This window comes from Vidua chalybeata, chromosome 7 (assembly GCF_026979565.1).
Source record: "Vidua chalybeata isolate OUT-0048 chromosome 7, bVidCha1 merged haplotype, whole genome shotgun sequence".
Lineage (NCBI taxonomy): Eukaryota > Metazoa > Chordata > Aves > Passeriformes > Viduidae > Vidua > Vidua chalybeata.
Window position 1 is genome coordinate 20,467,542 of NC_071536.1, and position 16,362 is coordinate 20,483,903.

The window sequence follows — 16,362 nt, forward strand, 5'->3', positions numbered from 1 at the left end:
AGCAGTATTCCTCTCGTCTGGAGAAATGTCCAAGTAGTCATACAGATAAGAGAAATATCATCATATGTGCCTATCACATTTGTGGCAATGTATCGTGTTTTTCACAGTTCTTCCGTGCCTAGCCAATAGTAAAATCTCTTACAGTTTTTTTTTATTTGCTGTATTGGCTCTGTTCCAAGGTGGCTGCTTGATACATGGGGATTGAATTGCTTTTTGTGAGGACTGAATTTCCTAGATCTGCACCCAATTAATGCATTTTCTGACATAAAGGAAAGGCAAACTGATCTGCCTCTAAGTGGTTGCAGATTCTAAAAGTGGGCTTATATTAGAGAATTCTTTTTTTTTTTAAGATCAGCTGTAGCATCCTCTATATTTTAAGCATTTTTCATTCCCGCAATATTTTTGTATGTCTTCTGTGTATTACCGTAAGTTCACAAATTGAAATCAGAGGCTGTTGAATTGAAAATATCTAGTTTAGAGTATCTTTGGAAGTAATACAGGTTGTGTGAGGCAATTTTCATATAAGGGGTAGAACCCATTAAACTGAACAGAAGTGCATTTTGTCTTCTGTAAGCATTTATTTTCGAGTTTTAAAATTATTTTCATGGACAAGCTATAGAGAATGAAATTACTTACAGACAAAAGAATGACATGGTAAAATATTTTCTTTAAAAATCAGCTGTCCCACTTAGTGCTATTGCATTAGCACAATCTTTTGTTGAGAAGTATCAGGGGTGAAATATAGCATAGATCTAATCTATTCAGTCTCAAAGCAATAAATAATTCAGAAACCTTTTAGTTCTTATTGATGTTTAGGAGCAGATGCTTTCTAGATTAAACCACTGTCCTAAGAATTTTCTGGATTTGTCTTAGAGCCTCCTGCTTGTTTTGCAAACAGTTTTGTTACAGAATTGTAAAATTGACATAGCAGTAATAAACCTGTCTTATTTTCTGTAGAAAATGAAGGCTCCATCACTGCTCAATGACAATATATTAGTTAATAAAATAAGTCTTAATTTATATAGTAGAATTAAACACCCATGGGAAAAAAACACCTTATTTTTTTTATATACAGAAATGCACAAAAAAGAGCCTAGCAAAAAAATAAATCTGTAAATTTGATTATGACTCCTCAGATTTGATCACTTGCCTAAATGAAGTTCACTGAACATCTTTACCTGTCTTATTTTTTAATGAAATTTCATACATGTGAGGCTTAGATGTGTTTTGAGGCGTAGTAGTTTCAGTAGTATGGCTTCTTTAGTACTCTGAAAGCTTTATTCAAGTTACTCAAGTAGCACTATGAAATGTACCATAGCAGAAAGAACATTGGAAACAATACTGTAAAACATTCATCATTATGTTGTAGAATACTTAGTAGGAAGAGAAGATGTGTTGTTTCCACCTTTGAAAAATGTTAAGATAAAAATGCTATGTTAGGGAAACACATTTTGTAAGTACTGAGGGTTTGTTGCTGACTGGTTTGTTTAAGCTTGACCATTATTTTTGCAAATATTAAAAGTAATATAGAAACAAATACGTATTTTTTAAATTTATTGATATATATATGGAAACAATAAAAACTATATATTCATGTTTATTTTCACAGTCAGGTGGACTCAAACTTAAAACCCCTAACTTAATATAAATTACCCTGATGCTTTTCATTGTATACGTATTAAGACTATTTTTCAAAAGATCAGCTAAAAATTATTCTTGCTCATTCAACCATACTCCATAAGAGTATATTTATGTTACCACTAGTATCAGGTTGTTGACTAGTTCATTCCTGCCCTAGGAGTTTCCTCCTAGTACCGTCCTACTACAGTCTGTGGTTTGTAGCAGTTTTCTGTAATCTTTCATTTCTAATTTGAATTTTCTGTCCTGCTTGATGGACAGGGTCTCCAGTCAGGTTTACATGCACAACGTAGCCATGAAAAATTAGAAGCCTATTTATTAACTGTAAGCTGAGAAAATGGGGATTTATGTGCTGGGTTTTGTTTCTACTGATGGTGATTTTTTTTAATGTTGGGCTTTCAAAAGGACCTTCATGAGATTTTTTGGACGGAATGGTGACAGTTTCTTCAGGATTCACATTAAATATGGTTTTCTAGTCTGATTGTTATCTTAGTTCGTAATACAAATGCTGTCAAAATTGCAGGAAAGAGACACATACAAATCTATCCTGCTTTATCTTTTTTTGGGGTTTTTTTATTCAGTTTTTTTCTTGGGTAAAGTGATTTTCATGAGATAACAGTATAAGCAGCATCACTTTCTTCCACAGTGTTACAACACTTATGTATTTGCAGTACTTTAAAACAGTCATGAAAAGGAAACAGTCACTGAACTGAAACTCAAGAAATATTTAATAGGTGGGGTTTTTTTTTCCCAGCATGGGCCGTGATTAGGCTGCTAGAATAAGGCATTCATAGAAGATATTTGTCATGTAGTGGAAAATTACTTTTTTGGTTTGTGTTAACACTGAAAATTGTGCTGCAGACGTTGACTGTGGTGTCTCTAGGGAGAAATGCTGGAGTTCATCTCAGCCCTACGGGTACCACTTCAGCCTTGCTGAATAAACCAGCGGAATATGAACACGCAAGCGGAAACATTGGTTTTCATTCTGATCACAACTGCAATAACTCAGAAAAACTGCCATAAGGCTGTAGTGGTATTTGGTAAAATGAACAGTTATGAACTTTTACTTTTATGCATTATAGACCTTTAAAGAGTAAATTTGGACAAAATGCATAGACAGACATAACAGTTAGTGAAATTTTCAAGTACATTGTTTGATAACAAGTAGTTTCTGTGGGCATCTCATTTGTCACTTTCCAAGTCTATATGCCTAACATTGACTAGAAAACTATTTTTGAAGTTTGAGTCTTCATTAAATAATGAGAACATCTTCTAAAAGATTAGCTGAATGTTATGGTATGTATTTGTATTCTCATCCAATATCTCCCTTTTTTTTGTTTGTTTGGTTTTGTTTGGTTAGTTTTTGTTGTTCACATGCTTGTTTCTGAAGATAATAATTGAAACACAAAGTTACCTAAGTATTTCTTAGACTGCCAGGTGTACTCCTACTTGTTTATAGGCATAGTGGTCAGTGAATGTGTAACTGTGCTGAAAAGCTTGTATTTTATTTAGCCTCCAAAGAGCAACATTCCCATGACAGGGCAGCACAATATGTACAGCTCCTTTTTCATTTGGTTATAAGATAGAAGTTGGTCTGATAGCTGTACATCTTACTTTTTTGCTAACCATTTTAGATAATAACTGAGTGGATGTGGACTACTTATAATGGCATTAACTTTTTGCATCATTCATGAAATACAAATTTTATTACAAATGCTGTCCTCAGAATCTGTTACAATACATATAGTACTGGTATATAAAACGTCATTCCTGTGTTACAGACATACATACATTATACATATGTTACTAGCATTTTTTTTTAGGAAAACATACTCTTTAATACTGCTACCACCTTGGTGTAGGAGAAAGCCCCTACAAGAACTTTCCTTGACTTAAAAAAAAAAAAAAATATATATATATATATATAGACTCAACTGTTTGCACTAAGGAAATTATTTTTCTGAATTTGCAGCTTACAAATGAAGAAGCAGATACTATCTACCCCTCCATTTTATATAAAAAAAAAACCCAAACCCAGAATTGTAAGCTAAATAAATGACCTAAAGGTACCGTGTAATATTTGTGTTACCTTAGCTCTTAAGTAAAAATGAAGTTGAAGGAAAGGGGTCCTGGTGTTCTTCCTTGGAAGACAGATCTCGCTCCATTTTTGATGGTGAAGGTTTTTTGGTTATTTAGAGCCACGTGTGTCATTCAGCTTCTGAAGGAAAAGTACCTTTTGAGACACAGCTGGTTGTCAGTCCAAGTAGGATTGGTCAGATCTTCAGGCTCACTGATGCTAAGGACTTTAGAACGATTTGCCCCAAAAGGCTAAACAGCAATCAAATCTTGCATTTGAAAATGGTGAATCGCTTTAAGATGGAACAGATGAGATTAGGCATTTTTATATAAATAAGGAAAGACTTGACATTCTCAGGCTTTCTTTTCCAGACAAAAAAAAACTGTCTGTGTTTTCTTAAAGTGCTTAGCAGGTGACATGAAAAATGTCTGATTTCTATAATTATTTATTAGGAAATTTCTCATCTCTTTAGTAGTCAGTGTAAAGAGCCCCCCCTCTTTATGTCTCTGTTGTGGTATGTGCCAAAGACTTGAGCTGTGCTTTTTGTATAAATCTAAAACACTTCATCCATCATAACTCATGTAACTGCAGAGAGAGCGCCATCAAAGTTACAATTGGAAATCAGGTAGATATGAATCAGAAAGCCTAAAAGGGAAAGACTAAACTTCAGGCCAGTTGCTTTCTGCCTGTGAATATGGCTTTATATATACCATGTGTTTGTGTAGTACCTAATAGTATCACATAAACATTAGTTTGGCAGTGGTAGTATAAGCCACCAGATGGAGCAATGTTGCCATAAGAAATTGAGAGTAATAAAAATAGCATGTTTTTTCTTTCTGCTTTGTAATATCAATGCAAGGTTTTTTAAGGTGGTGTGCCAAAAATGTATAGATCTTTATGGCAGAGGTTGTGATCATTGACTGCAATACTTAGCTGTGCTGAAACACTTTTTACTTTTTCACAATAAAGTAACTTAATATTAGGATAGGGAAAGTTAGAATGTTTGTTCTTTTTTTGTTGTGAGGTATTACCCTGAGTTGACAAACTGTAAGAAAATTTTGTCTCTTTTTTCTTTCATTATTTTTTTCTTTACTTCCTAACTTCTATCTCTTTGCCATGAGTAGCTAATTTTCTATTAAGTGTCTGGCTGTTAATTTAAATATTTCTTCCTACAGGGCTTTATAAAGAGAAAGAGGCAGATTCTGACGATGTCAAAAGCTGATATTTGGGGATTTTGTTGGTGGTGTGACCTTCTGTTTCTTCTTTCTTTTTCCTACATGTCCTCCTAGGATCTTCTTACACAAGAGCCTAAAAGCTTTTAAAATTTGCAGAATGAAAAGATGGCACGGGCAATGCTGGTACCACCAGGACCTGACAGCTTCTTCTATTTCACTGAAGAATCTCTTGCAGCTATTGAAAAACGTATTGCTGATGAAAAATTTCATTCTGACCAAGATGAGCCTACAGATGATGCTGGTCATGAAGCAAACCACCCAGAGCCAAATAATGACTTAGAGGCAGGAAAGACACTGCCATTTATTTATGGTGATATTCCTCCAGGAATGGTGTCTGAACCCCTGGAGGACCTGGACCCATATTACATCAATAAAAAAGTAAGTGGTTTGTATTAAGAATGTAATTAGAGCACTCCTGTTTTACTGTAACCTGATAAATGCTCTGCTGGGGAGTTGGTTAGAAGCACTGGTTGAAAGTATCATGCAGTAGGTGCTATCATGTTAGTTATTTTGATTTAATTATAAAGTTGCAGTTACAACTGTAACTCTTGCTAAAGTTGCCTTTAAAAAAAAAAGGGAAAAAAGGCAATTTTCTTTTAATGTCTCATGTTATGGTATTTTAGTTAATGGATTTTGTATTAAATGTCCTGTAATCTCTTCAGATCTGATTTAATACTGAACCATTTGAAAACTTTCCATCTCTCTGGCTGCTCTCTGGGTTTTTGTAAGAAACATGATACCCGAGATCTAGTTCGTTACAGATGTCTTTAGACAAAATGCTCACTCAGTCATATGACAGAACAATCACTGTCAAACATTCCTGAAAATATCATAAAAATGTTTGGTTTACAAAATTAAAAAAAAAAAAAGCGTAAAGACTAAACCAATATTTGTGTTTCGATATTGGGTCTATGTTATAGGCCCAATATAGACCTGAAGACAAAATCTAAATTGATATATACTGATTCAGTTTCATTCATAGAAATACTGATCAAAAAGGAAGAAAAGAGCAAGGTGTTTACTTTGGCAAGTACACATGAAGGAAAGTTATTTTTATATATGCGTGTGAAGTGAAATGATGTCAAGAAAGAAAACAAAACTGAGTTTACATTAAAAAGGCAGTACAAAATAAGTAGCAAGTTGTTATTTTATTGTGTAATCAATAAAATGCTTTTTGACTTAAAACCAGAGAATGGGTTTTTGAAATTAAGTACTGAATAATCAACAAAATAGTATCTTGCAAGATAAGAATTTAACCAAAGAGCTGTATTATATCTGTAATAAGCAACCTAATTAAAGTAGTGTTTTTTCCTAGTATAAAATGTTGAATACTAATAATCAGATGCAGATTTTTTAGTTATTTCAGTTTTTGTTCTGTTGACTTCACAAACACTACTGACAAATTACCTTTTTATTTTGTAGTAAAATAACATTAGAAAACAGAAATATTCAGTGTTGTAGCCTGCTTATTTCCAGATATTAAATTCTGGGAGAATAGTCATTAAATGTAGATTGAATTAAGATTTCATTAGATGATATTTTCATCGTGTCTCCTATTTAAAATCAAAAATGGTTACGTTGATGGTTAATAGTGACAGCTGCACAAGCAATAAAAGCAGTAAAGCCAAGGATTTTAAAAGTCAAGGATGTCTCACCCCAAAAGCAGTTTTAACATGCTGAAATGGTTAAATAGTTCCTTGTGAGGTCCCAAAAATTGGTTACTTAAGTGCTTTGTTTTGTGTTGCCAACTTTGTTCTGAAATGCAAGTAAAAGAGCTGCATTAAATTTAAATGTAAAAAGGGACATTTAAATTATAGTTTTAATGTAATAACTTAATCCTAGAAAATCTGAAATGCAGATTTTAAGAGCACAAAGAATGCATGGTGTAGCATTTTTGTTGCTCATATGAAAATTTAGAATCTGTTATTTCCTTCTGCAATTCTACTGAAAATAAATTTGGCTACTGACATGTGTGTAATGTGTATTATGCTAAAGCTGCTAAAATGTATCCTTAATTTCCTAACCCCACTACCCTGATGCCCTTTTTGTCTATTTTTAGACATTTATAGTACTGGATAAAGCGAAGACAATCCACAGGTTCAGTGCCACACCTGCCTTGTACCTTTTATCTCCTTTCAATATCACTAGAAGACTAGCTATTAAGATTTTGGTTCATTCATATCCTTTTCAAGTGGTTTGTTAAAAATTGTTACTGATTAATATTATTAATATTAACACTAGGAGTTTTGATTTAGTGTTTGAATGTGTTCTTGCCTTTAATTCTTTCAAAATCAATCTGAGCTAAGATTAGTCATTTCACCTGCTGATGAAATTCAGAAGAAAAGTCAGAGTTCCCTAAGGTGCAGTATTGAACCCAACCCTGTCTAAAAGCTTTATGGATGATCTGGATGAGGGGAGTGAGCGTGCCCTTGGTGAGTTTGTGGATATCACCAAGTTGCGTGGGAGTGTCGATCTGCTGGAGGGTAGGAATGCCCTGTGGAGGGATCTGGACAGGCTGGATTGATGGGCCAGACCAAGAGCATGAGGTTCAACACGACCAACTGCTGGGTCCTACAAACTGGCCACAACAGCCCCATGCAGTGCTACAGGCTGGGACGGAATGACTGGAAAGTGGCCTGTGGAAAAGGGCTTGGGGATGCTGGTACACAGCAGCTGAACACATGCAGCAGCCACAGCACACATCAGTGTGTGCCCAGGTGGCCAAGAAAACCAGGGGCAATCCTGGCCTGTATCAGGAATAGCGTGGCCAAAAGGGCCAGGACAATGGCTGTCCCCCTGTACTCGGCACTGGTGAGGCCACACCTCGAGTGCTGTGTCCAGTTCTGGGCACCTCAGTTCAGAAAGGACATCGAGGTGCTGGAGCAGGTCCAGAGAAGGGCAGTGAAGCTGGTGAAGGGTGTGGAGAGTGAGTCCTGTGAGGAGCAGCTGAGGGAAGGAGGATGTAACCAGGTGGGGGGCAGGCTCTTCTCCCAGGTAACCAGTGACAGGACAAGAGGAAATGGCCTCAAGCTGCACCAGGGGAAGTTCAGGTTGGACATCAGGAGGAATTTCTTCACAAAAAAGTATGTCAAGCATTGGAATGGACTTCCCAGGGAAGTAGTAGCGTCAATATCCAGGAGGTGTTCAGGAAATGGCTGTATGTGGCATGTAGTGCCATGGTCTAGTTGACAAGTGAAGAGTTAGAAGTTGAATTTGGTGACCTCAGCAGTCTTTTCAAACCTAAATGATTCTGTGATAGGTGTATAACCATCATTCTTGTGAAATATCTTTGCATTATTTATGACATTGCTAGTGATAGTAAACTGACTTGTATTGTGTATGTTGTCAGTATTCTATGTCCTGGTCAATTCCTTGTATTTTGTGTTGTGCAAATTTGGCTTTTAAAAGGGTATGTTCCTTAACTACGGTCAACATTGTTCAACAAGGTCATTATGCTCACTATTTTGGCAAATTGTGTGTTAATGACATGGGGGAATCTTCCAGAATGGGCGAAGAATGTAGAGTAAGTATACTTAAATGGGCTAATAATTGTTAAAATGCTTTAATAATGAAAAGAAAATTAAGAGCTAGACCATGCAGTTTTACTTACTTCTGTAATACCAGTATTCTCCTTTTCCCTTCTTGATTGTGGCTGCAACCCAAAGCAGCACAGTCCTGCAAGCTCTGCGAAGAAAAAAAACTGTGGCATTCTTAAACTTTGTCTCTGAACAAAATGCTGATAAATACATTTCCTCAGAATGTTCATACAAGCAATGTTTTCATGAATTCTCCTTCCTGTTCTTTATAATTAAAAAAAAAAAAAAAAAAAAAAAAAGAAATTGGTCATTCCACCCAAAACTACTGGTTTTCAGTGTGGAAGATGCTTTCTCTAACCCCTCTGAAACATCTTCATTTTGTGCAGCAAAATCTAGTTATGGGAGACACCCAATCTTTAAAGAAAGTACATCTGCTGAGGATTAGCATTTATCATTCTTAGGTCTGCCTGGTCAACTGTAAAGTACCTTCAGTAAATAGATTTTACTTACCCATGGACTTTATTTCTCATGTGGCAAACATGCTCAAATGTTATTTGAACAATTTTTTTTTTTCATGTTACTCATGATTATCATTATTATTGCTGAAATTAAAAAATCTTATGTGCTAGAAACTGCAAAAATATTTTTTGAACAAAATTAAAAAGTATAATCCTATTGTCTCACAAAAGAATGGTGGAAAAACAGTCATACTTTATGTGAGTTTATAACTGCTGTTCAGTGCATGTACTAATTACTGGGTTTGACTTATTTTCCTGTATGCTCATGATGTGTCACTGAACAGCACAACAATCTTTAACTTTTGCTTGAATGATTTTTCATAGGTACACTTTCACTGGAATTTATACTTTTGAATTTCTAGTAAAAGTCTTTGCAAGAGGCTTCTGTATGAATGATTTTACGTGCCTTCGTGACCCCTGGAACTGGCTTGATTTTGTTGTCATTTCCTTTGCGTAAGTATATAATGTTTTTTAAGTAAAATAACAAATTTTTTAACCTGTAATAATTTGTTTGGCTTATATTTGTTCATATGAATTTAATTGTAGCTGAATTGTGCTTCAGGTTTTTCCTCTAGAATATTTTGCACTAATGTAGCACATAGCAGAATTGGTGGACTATTCCACAGTACAGAAGATACCACTGACAATCAATTTAAAAAAGGATTTTAATAACAAAAGCAGGTCTTTTAGGTTTCATTTTAAATTTGCAGTTAAGGGTGAATTTCTTAGGGAAAACTTAATTGAAACAGGAAAATATGAATGCAAGTCTTTGCTTTTAACTTATTCCTTCAAAACAAAAAAAAAACCAAAACAAAACCCCCAGGATTTCTGGATTTCAGGTCCAGGTAAGTGGTATAAACTCTGCCTTAATTCTGAATAACTGTGATTTAATCCTACAGGTATATAACAGAATTTGTAAACCTAGGCAATGTTTCAGCTCTTCGAACTTTCAGAGTATTGAGAGCTTTGAAAACTATTTCTGTAATTCCAGGTAAGAAGTAACTGTGTAAAATAGTATACACTCTACGTCACCTCTGTTTAATTTTGTGTGTGCTGTCATTGTGTTTGTGTGTGGAATCCCTCACTACAGATATGTGACAGAGTTTGTGGACCTGGGCAATGTCTCAGCGTTGAGAACATTCAGAGTTCTCCGAGCTTTGAAAACAATATCAGTCATTCCAGGTGAGAGCGAGGTTAAACACTGAGGCTGACTGAAACTGCACAGAAGCTGAACTCATGTTTTTGACAGAAACATCCTGGTTTTCGTCTTAATTTCAATTTCATTTCCATTTCTAATTCTGTAAAACAGTTAGCCTCAGAGTTTAATAGTCAATTGCATGAAGAACTCATTTGCATAGCCTGTATATTCCTCCATGTAATGATGTCAAATTTTCTCTCCCACATTAAGGATCAAAATTAAGTCTTTTGAATATTAATGTTACATATACGTATTTATGAAAGACATTTGGGATTGAAAATTTTAGAGTTTCGTAAAAGTTGAATTTCTGACAGAGGAATAAGATAATAATGAATAGCATGGGGATTGCATGATGTAGTTATTAGCTTATGATGCCCATCTTCACCAAACCCCACCTCCATCAGAAGATGATGCATTAGAATGTAGGCATTAAAATTACTACTGAAATAAAATTGCGGTCTCTTTTTGTTTGCTGTTATAGAACCAAATGTTGTGTATTGTAATAGAATATTGGCAAAGGTTTGGAGCAAGAGGCATCAAAAAGAAAATAAAATGAACTATTTTCTTTACATGTAGTGTACATATATAGAGAGCATGAATTGAAAGGTCTTGATTTGTAGAGCAGGTGCTTTGGAATGTGTGCCATTCATTCCCATTCATAATTTCAAAATATTTTTCAGGAATGATGAAACTTATTGGTAGCTTTTCCTTTGGAAAATGCTTTAAGACTGTTGTTTTGAAGCTGTGCATGGTATTTAGTAGTGTGTTGGAAACATTTAGATTGCATTGTAGCTTAGTTAGATATTTAATATTGTAATACAAATCTGCCTCTGTTTGCAGGCCTGAAGACTATTGTAGGAGCCCTGATTCAGTCTGTGAAGAAGCTCTCGGATGTGATGATCCTGACTGTATTTTGCTTGAGTGTATTTGCACTGATAGGGTTGCAGCTGTTTATGGGCAACCTGAAGAATAAATGCCTGTTCTGGCCAACAGAAAATTCAACAGCTTATGAAAAGCATGTAGTCCCATACTTTAATGGTACAGAATTTGACTGGGCAGCATACATTAATGAAGAAAGTAAGAAATACTGTGGTAACTTGCTGATTTTTTTTTTTTTTTTGTATATAAACCAACATACCATCACAAGATAAATGTTTTATACTGCAGACTAAAGATTAAAAAAAAATTAATTGGATGGCAAAGAATAGGAATTTGTGTATATTACATCCCAAACTCATGCTGACGTGGTTGCTCTTTCCATTAACTGCCCTTAGAAATGTATGTAGAGGCTTATGTTAGTTTTAGAATAATGGAATCATGCAGGTTGGACAGGAATCTCCACAGTCCAGACCAGCTGCCTCTCAGCTGCAGGTCCAGTTCGAGCAGACTGCTCAATCCCTTGTTCCCGTCAAATTTTTAGTGTCTCTAAGGATTGAGATGCCACAGCTTCTTCTGGGCAGCGTGTGCCAGCATTTGACCAGTCTCACAGAAACTTTCTTGAATATCATTTCAGAATTTCCCATGCTCAAACTTTTATTAGTTGCCTCTTATCATTCCGGAGTACGCTCCTGAGATGAGTCAGGCTCCATCTTCATTACAGTCTTTCATGTTTTACTTGTAGGTGGACTGAGATCTTTGCCCATGCCTTCTTCCACGCCTGCTCCCTCCCTAGTCTTCTCAAGGCCTCACAAAACCAATTCTTTTATGCTGTTTTTGTATCTTTAGGGTATAAAAAAGACAGAGAAAGGCTAGATAAATATGAGGGCCTAGTTAAGAGGTGTTTTTTTTTTAATTTGGTAGAGGTAACAAACCAGTTGCTTTCACTGATACACAACTCCCCAGGCAGGTTGAGATTCTGGTAGGAAAGAGATGGTATTCAGCTTTAGGATTTGTTGCTTGGGACTGAAAAAGATGGTTTTATCCAGATATTTTCCAGCAGGCTTAATGTCTGTAGACTGAAGGGGTAACATCCAGGCTGGTTCAGAAACATGCAGATGCCTATGTTTTGTATTTCTGTCCTTTTAAGTGATTGCATCAATAACATAATACACAATGAAATGTGAGATGTAGTATAATAACTTCTCTAATTATGAAAAATCTGTTTCCCCCCTGTGTGGGTTTGTACTAGAAGTGGATTTACAGGGCATTGCTTAGTGATTAATTATAAAAGTTGTGTATTTAAGTAAAAAGAAATATGTAGGATAATGGATGCTAGCTTTCCTCCCCAGTGACTCTCACAAAAAGTAAAGGAAAATACTGTTGTTACAGGCTGAGTTTTGATGAACCAGATTTTCTCCCATTTTTAACATTGGGCATTAAAGTTGTCTGCTGTTTTCTGCATTTTTGGGTTATCTTTCTATAGTTATGAATTGTTTAAATTCTGTGACTGTGTTTATGTTTTTTGTGAAATCTGTTGTTTTAGCTAGTTTTCCTAAGAAGGGATGGAGTGAAAATGGAGTGGTGATAGTGCTTTTTGGGCAATTTTGGCTGATAGTTTGAAGATGCTACAGAACATTTGTGAATTCTCACTTCAGATACAGGTTATACAGTACCTGTAAATAGATTCTCTGTTTCCAGTTTGCACTAGGTGGCAATCTAAAAGAAATGAAATTTTCTGGAATATCAGTTGCTTTCTGTGCTACATGTTTTGTCTTTGCTGGGCATCACAGAGTGCTGATGCAGGCAAGGCTGTTTGGTCTGGTTGTTTTTGTATTCCTGCTTTCTCTCATATCTATTCTTAATCATTTGTATAATGCAGTGTCAGCTGCATTATAAGTACTGGTTTTGAATGGTAGATTCAAAACTATATTCATCACTATATTTAAATGTTCAGTTTAGAATCCTTCTATGTTCAAATATTATTCATCATCCTATATTCGTATATTATGGGCTGTTCCTGATTATTTAAATACAGTAAGTTTTTTACCCTATGAAAGCCAAAACCTTTGTCAGCTTGAAAGCAGCTGAGAATGACAGCACTAGGTTGAGTGAATGACAGCTATAATAGGTTGATTTAGTTGAATGTTTTCCCAGATTTCTATCTCTTTTCCAGATCTCAGTGCCTGGGTATCCTCATGGTGAGCAGTATCTCCTTGTATCTAGTCAGAACCTCTCTTGTTTGTAATTATCCCTGTTGTCTATCATTCTTCTGCCATGCACAATTGAGAAGAACCTGTCTCTGTCCCCTTGATAACTTCCTTGGAGTTACTGGATGCTTTCTACCAACTCCCCCCAGAGCCCTCCCTTTGCCGGGCTGAACGCGCGCAGGTTCCTCTCAGCACATAGTGGATACTCCAGCCCCCTTGTGACCTTGGTGACCCTGTGCTCCATTTTATTCATGTCTGCTTGCACTGAGCTGCCAAACCTGCACACAGTACTCTGGGTATGGTCTGATGAGTGCAGAGCTGAGGGGGGCAGTCACTTCCCCTCCTGTTCCAGCAGCCCTGGAGGCTGTTGCCCTTCTTGGGTGTCAGAGCACCCTGCTGACTCAGCCTCTCTTGGCTCTCTGTCCAGCAAAATTCCCAGTGCATTTTCTGCAGCACTGTTGTCAGCCAGTCACTTCCCAGCCTGTATCACTGCAAGGGGCTCTTCCCTCCCAGATACACAGCTGTGTTTGTCTTTGCTGAATTTTATGTGTCTCCTGTCAGCCTGTTTTTCCAGTTTGCCTAGGTTCCACTGAATGGGGTCTACCTTCTGTAAACTTCTTCCCTAATTCATTATCATCTTTCTAACTGTATTCTTTTTCTTTTTTTTTTTTTAATTTTATTTTAAGGACAGCACAATTGTTATTCATTAATAACATATATTTCTCTTTTTCTGAAGGCTACCACCTTATAATTAAAATAAAAATTCTGTAAAGTTGTTTATAGTACAGCAGCTGTTAGAACATTGTAATTGGAGCACCTGTCTTATTTTTAATTGCTGTGTCATATTTTCCCAGGATGTGCTAGTTAATGTTACTCTGACTGCAAAACTGCCAGAAAGCCATTATAAATGTTCCTTTTTAAAGGAGGCAGGCTTTGTCTGATAACAGTTTACTTACTGAATAAGAGGAGTTTTAAGTTTTGTATTTTATATCTCTTATCTGTATTGGAAGGGTATTCAGTGGACAGTGGCTCAAGAAAAGAATATGCAATTTATGTTCTAATCATTGTTCTAGAATTTTATTTTTGTAATTTGTTTTTATTTTGTTGCCCAGAGAAGCTGTGGATGCCCCATCCCTGGGAGTGTTCAAGGCCAGGTTGCATGGGGCCCCAATCTGTTAAATGGCATTTCTGCCCATGGCAGGTGTCTTGGAAACAAATCTTTGTGGTCACTTCCAACCCAAGCAATTCTATGATTCTGCCAGTTTTTGAACCCATTGTTGAGAAAACATTAATGGGAGATTATGAACATTCAAAACCTGATGACTTGAACATAGATTCATCCTCACAAAAGAAACCAAAAAAACTCCTTTCAATTGTAAACATGCTACTTCTTTTTTTTTTTCTTTAGGTCATTTCTATCGCCCAGAAGGAGCAAAGGATTTTCTGCTCTGTGGCAATAGCTCAGATGCAGGGTAAGGTACACTGAAAATTACATACTATCTGTCTAAACATGTAAAAAATATCAATCTAAACTTTAAAAAGATAATTTAGTTACCTAATGTCAGAGTTAATAAAAATACGGTCTTGGTTCCTAGTAGTTAGACACTTGAATGAGTAAAAATGTTAAATGACAAAATGCTTTGCTGGAAATTTGTCTTAAAAGCTCATATGTAACTAGAAAATTCCACTTAGCAAGTAGACCTTGTGTTATCAATGACTTAAGAACATTGTTTTCCATGGGTTTCCTGCCATTTCTCAACCCTAAAATAGTAATCATATAATAACCAAATCATATAATTCTATATGTTTATGAATTATCAGTCCATCCCTTGGGTTTGGTTGTAATAGCTTTAAAACACACAAACTATTTTTGTAAACGTTTAACTTATATATATAACTCTGAGATAATAATGTAACGTGTATAAATGCACATCAAACAGGCAGACTCACATGAAAAGAAATCTTCATAGTGTTTTTCTGTTGAGGTTTTGGGGACAAGAGCCTCTTCTGTCCTAATTGAAACAGTGTGCTTACATTTGATATCAAGATTGCATCACCTACTCTCAAAACCAATATGAAAAATTTCATGAGATAGAAGTATTCCTATGCTGGTTTTTTGCTCTTGACAAATTGGTAGAATTTGTTAATTAGGCTCACAGATATGAAGAAGCCAAGAAATCTGGTATGCCAACCTCACAGACAAAGTTCAGCATAAAATATGTGTGCTGGCTGTCTTTTTCCTGCATGGAAGTATTCACCTATTGAAATCTCTGTCTTAACTACATATATTATTTTCACTGAAGAGATATCTGAAGAGGTAATATCAAACTATTGATAATAAACTTTATTTTGTTTAAAATTGTGAAAGGTGATAGAAGAAAATATTGACATTACTTGTTTGCTCACTCTGGATTATTCTTTAAAGAATAATTTTCCCACTAATTTCCCTTTCCTTTTAATTTCCCCACTAATCCTTGTGTTGTTTTGTGCCATAAATAGCAGCACCCTCCACAGATGAAGCTTAATAAGAAGCTCAAGAAACAATAATTTTAAAACATTCTATATGAAACTTATGTATGGATTGTTTTGCCTCTTTTTCTTTGTTTTTTTCCCTCTTCTAGTAAATGCCCAGAAGAGTTTATCTGTGTGAAAGCTGGTAAAAACCCCAACTATGGATATACTAGCTTTGACACATTCAGTTGGGCTTTCTTGTCACTGTTTCGACTGATGACACAGGACTATTGGGAAAATCTTTATCAGTTGGTGAGTATATTTTAAAAATTGTGGTTAGCATATTACTGGCCCCAAATCAATCATGGAAAGGCCATTCTTTTTTATATTAAATACCATTGCTATTGTTAGCTATTAAAATTTATCAAAGGAAGAAAATTCAGTTGCAAAACTAAGCAGACATGGACACTTGATACAGAATCTCATTATTTCTGAAGAGGCACATGAGGGGTTTTTTGGTCCTTTAATTTTTACAGTGTATGTTTCATTTTGTGTCTCTGGATATTTTCAAAAATGTCAATATTGAGTTTAAATTAAAGTAAATTAAAGTAAAATTAAAGTAA

General features: G+C 35.5%; 1 protein-coding gene across 1 annotated transcript in view; it reads left to right on the forward strand.

Annotated features, from left to right (window-relative positions):
- The first annotated feature begins 5,055 nt into the window (after positions 1 to 5,055).
- LOC128790603 (sodium channel protein type 2 subunit alpha-like) overlaps positions 5,056 to 16,362 on the forward strand; it is a 45,300-nt gene continuing 33,993 nt past the window's right edge. Inside the window, exons 1-8 of the mRNA XM_053947493.1 lie at positions 5,056 to 5,328; positions 7,010 to 7,128; positions 8,384 to 8,473; positions 9,329 to 9,457; positions 10,095 to 10,186; positions 11,043 to 11,279; positions 14,697 to 14,760; positions 15,910 to 16,051. Of these exons, the coding sequence (XP_053803468.1) occupies positions 5,056 to 5,328; positions 7,010 to 7,128; positions 8,384 to 8,473; positions 9,329 to 9,457; positions 10,095 to 10,186; positions 11,043 to 11,279; positions 14,697 to 14,760; positions 15,910 to 16,051 (1,146 nt within the window). The remainder of the gene's footprint in view (positions 5,329 to 7,009; positions 7,129 to 8,383; positions 8,474 to 9,328; positions 9,458 to 10,094; positions 10,187 to 11,042; positions 11,280 to 14,696; positions 14,761 to 15,909; positions 16,052 to 16,362) is intronic.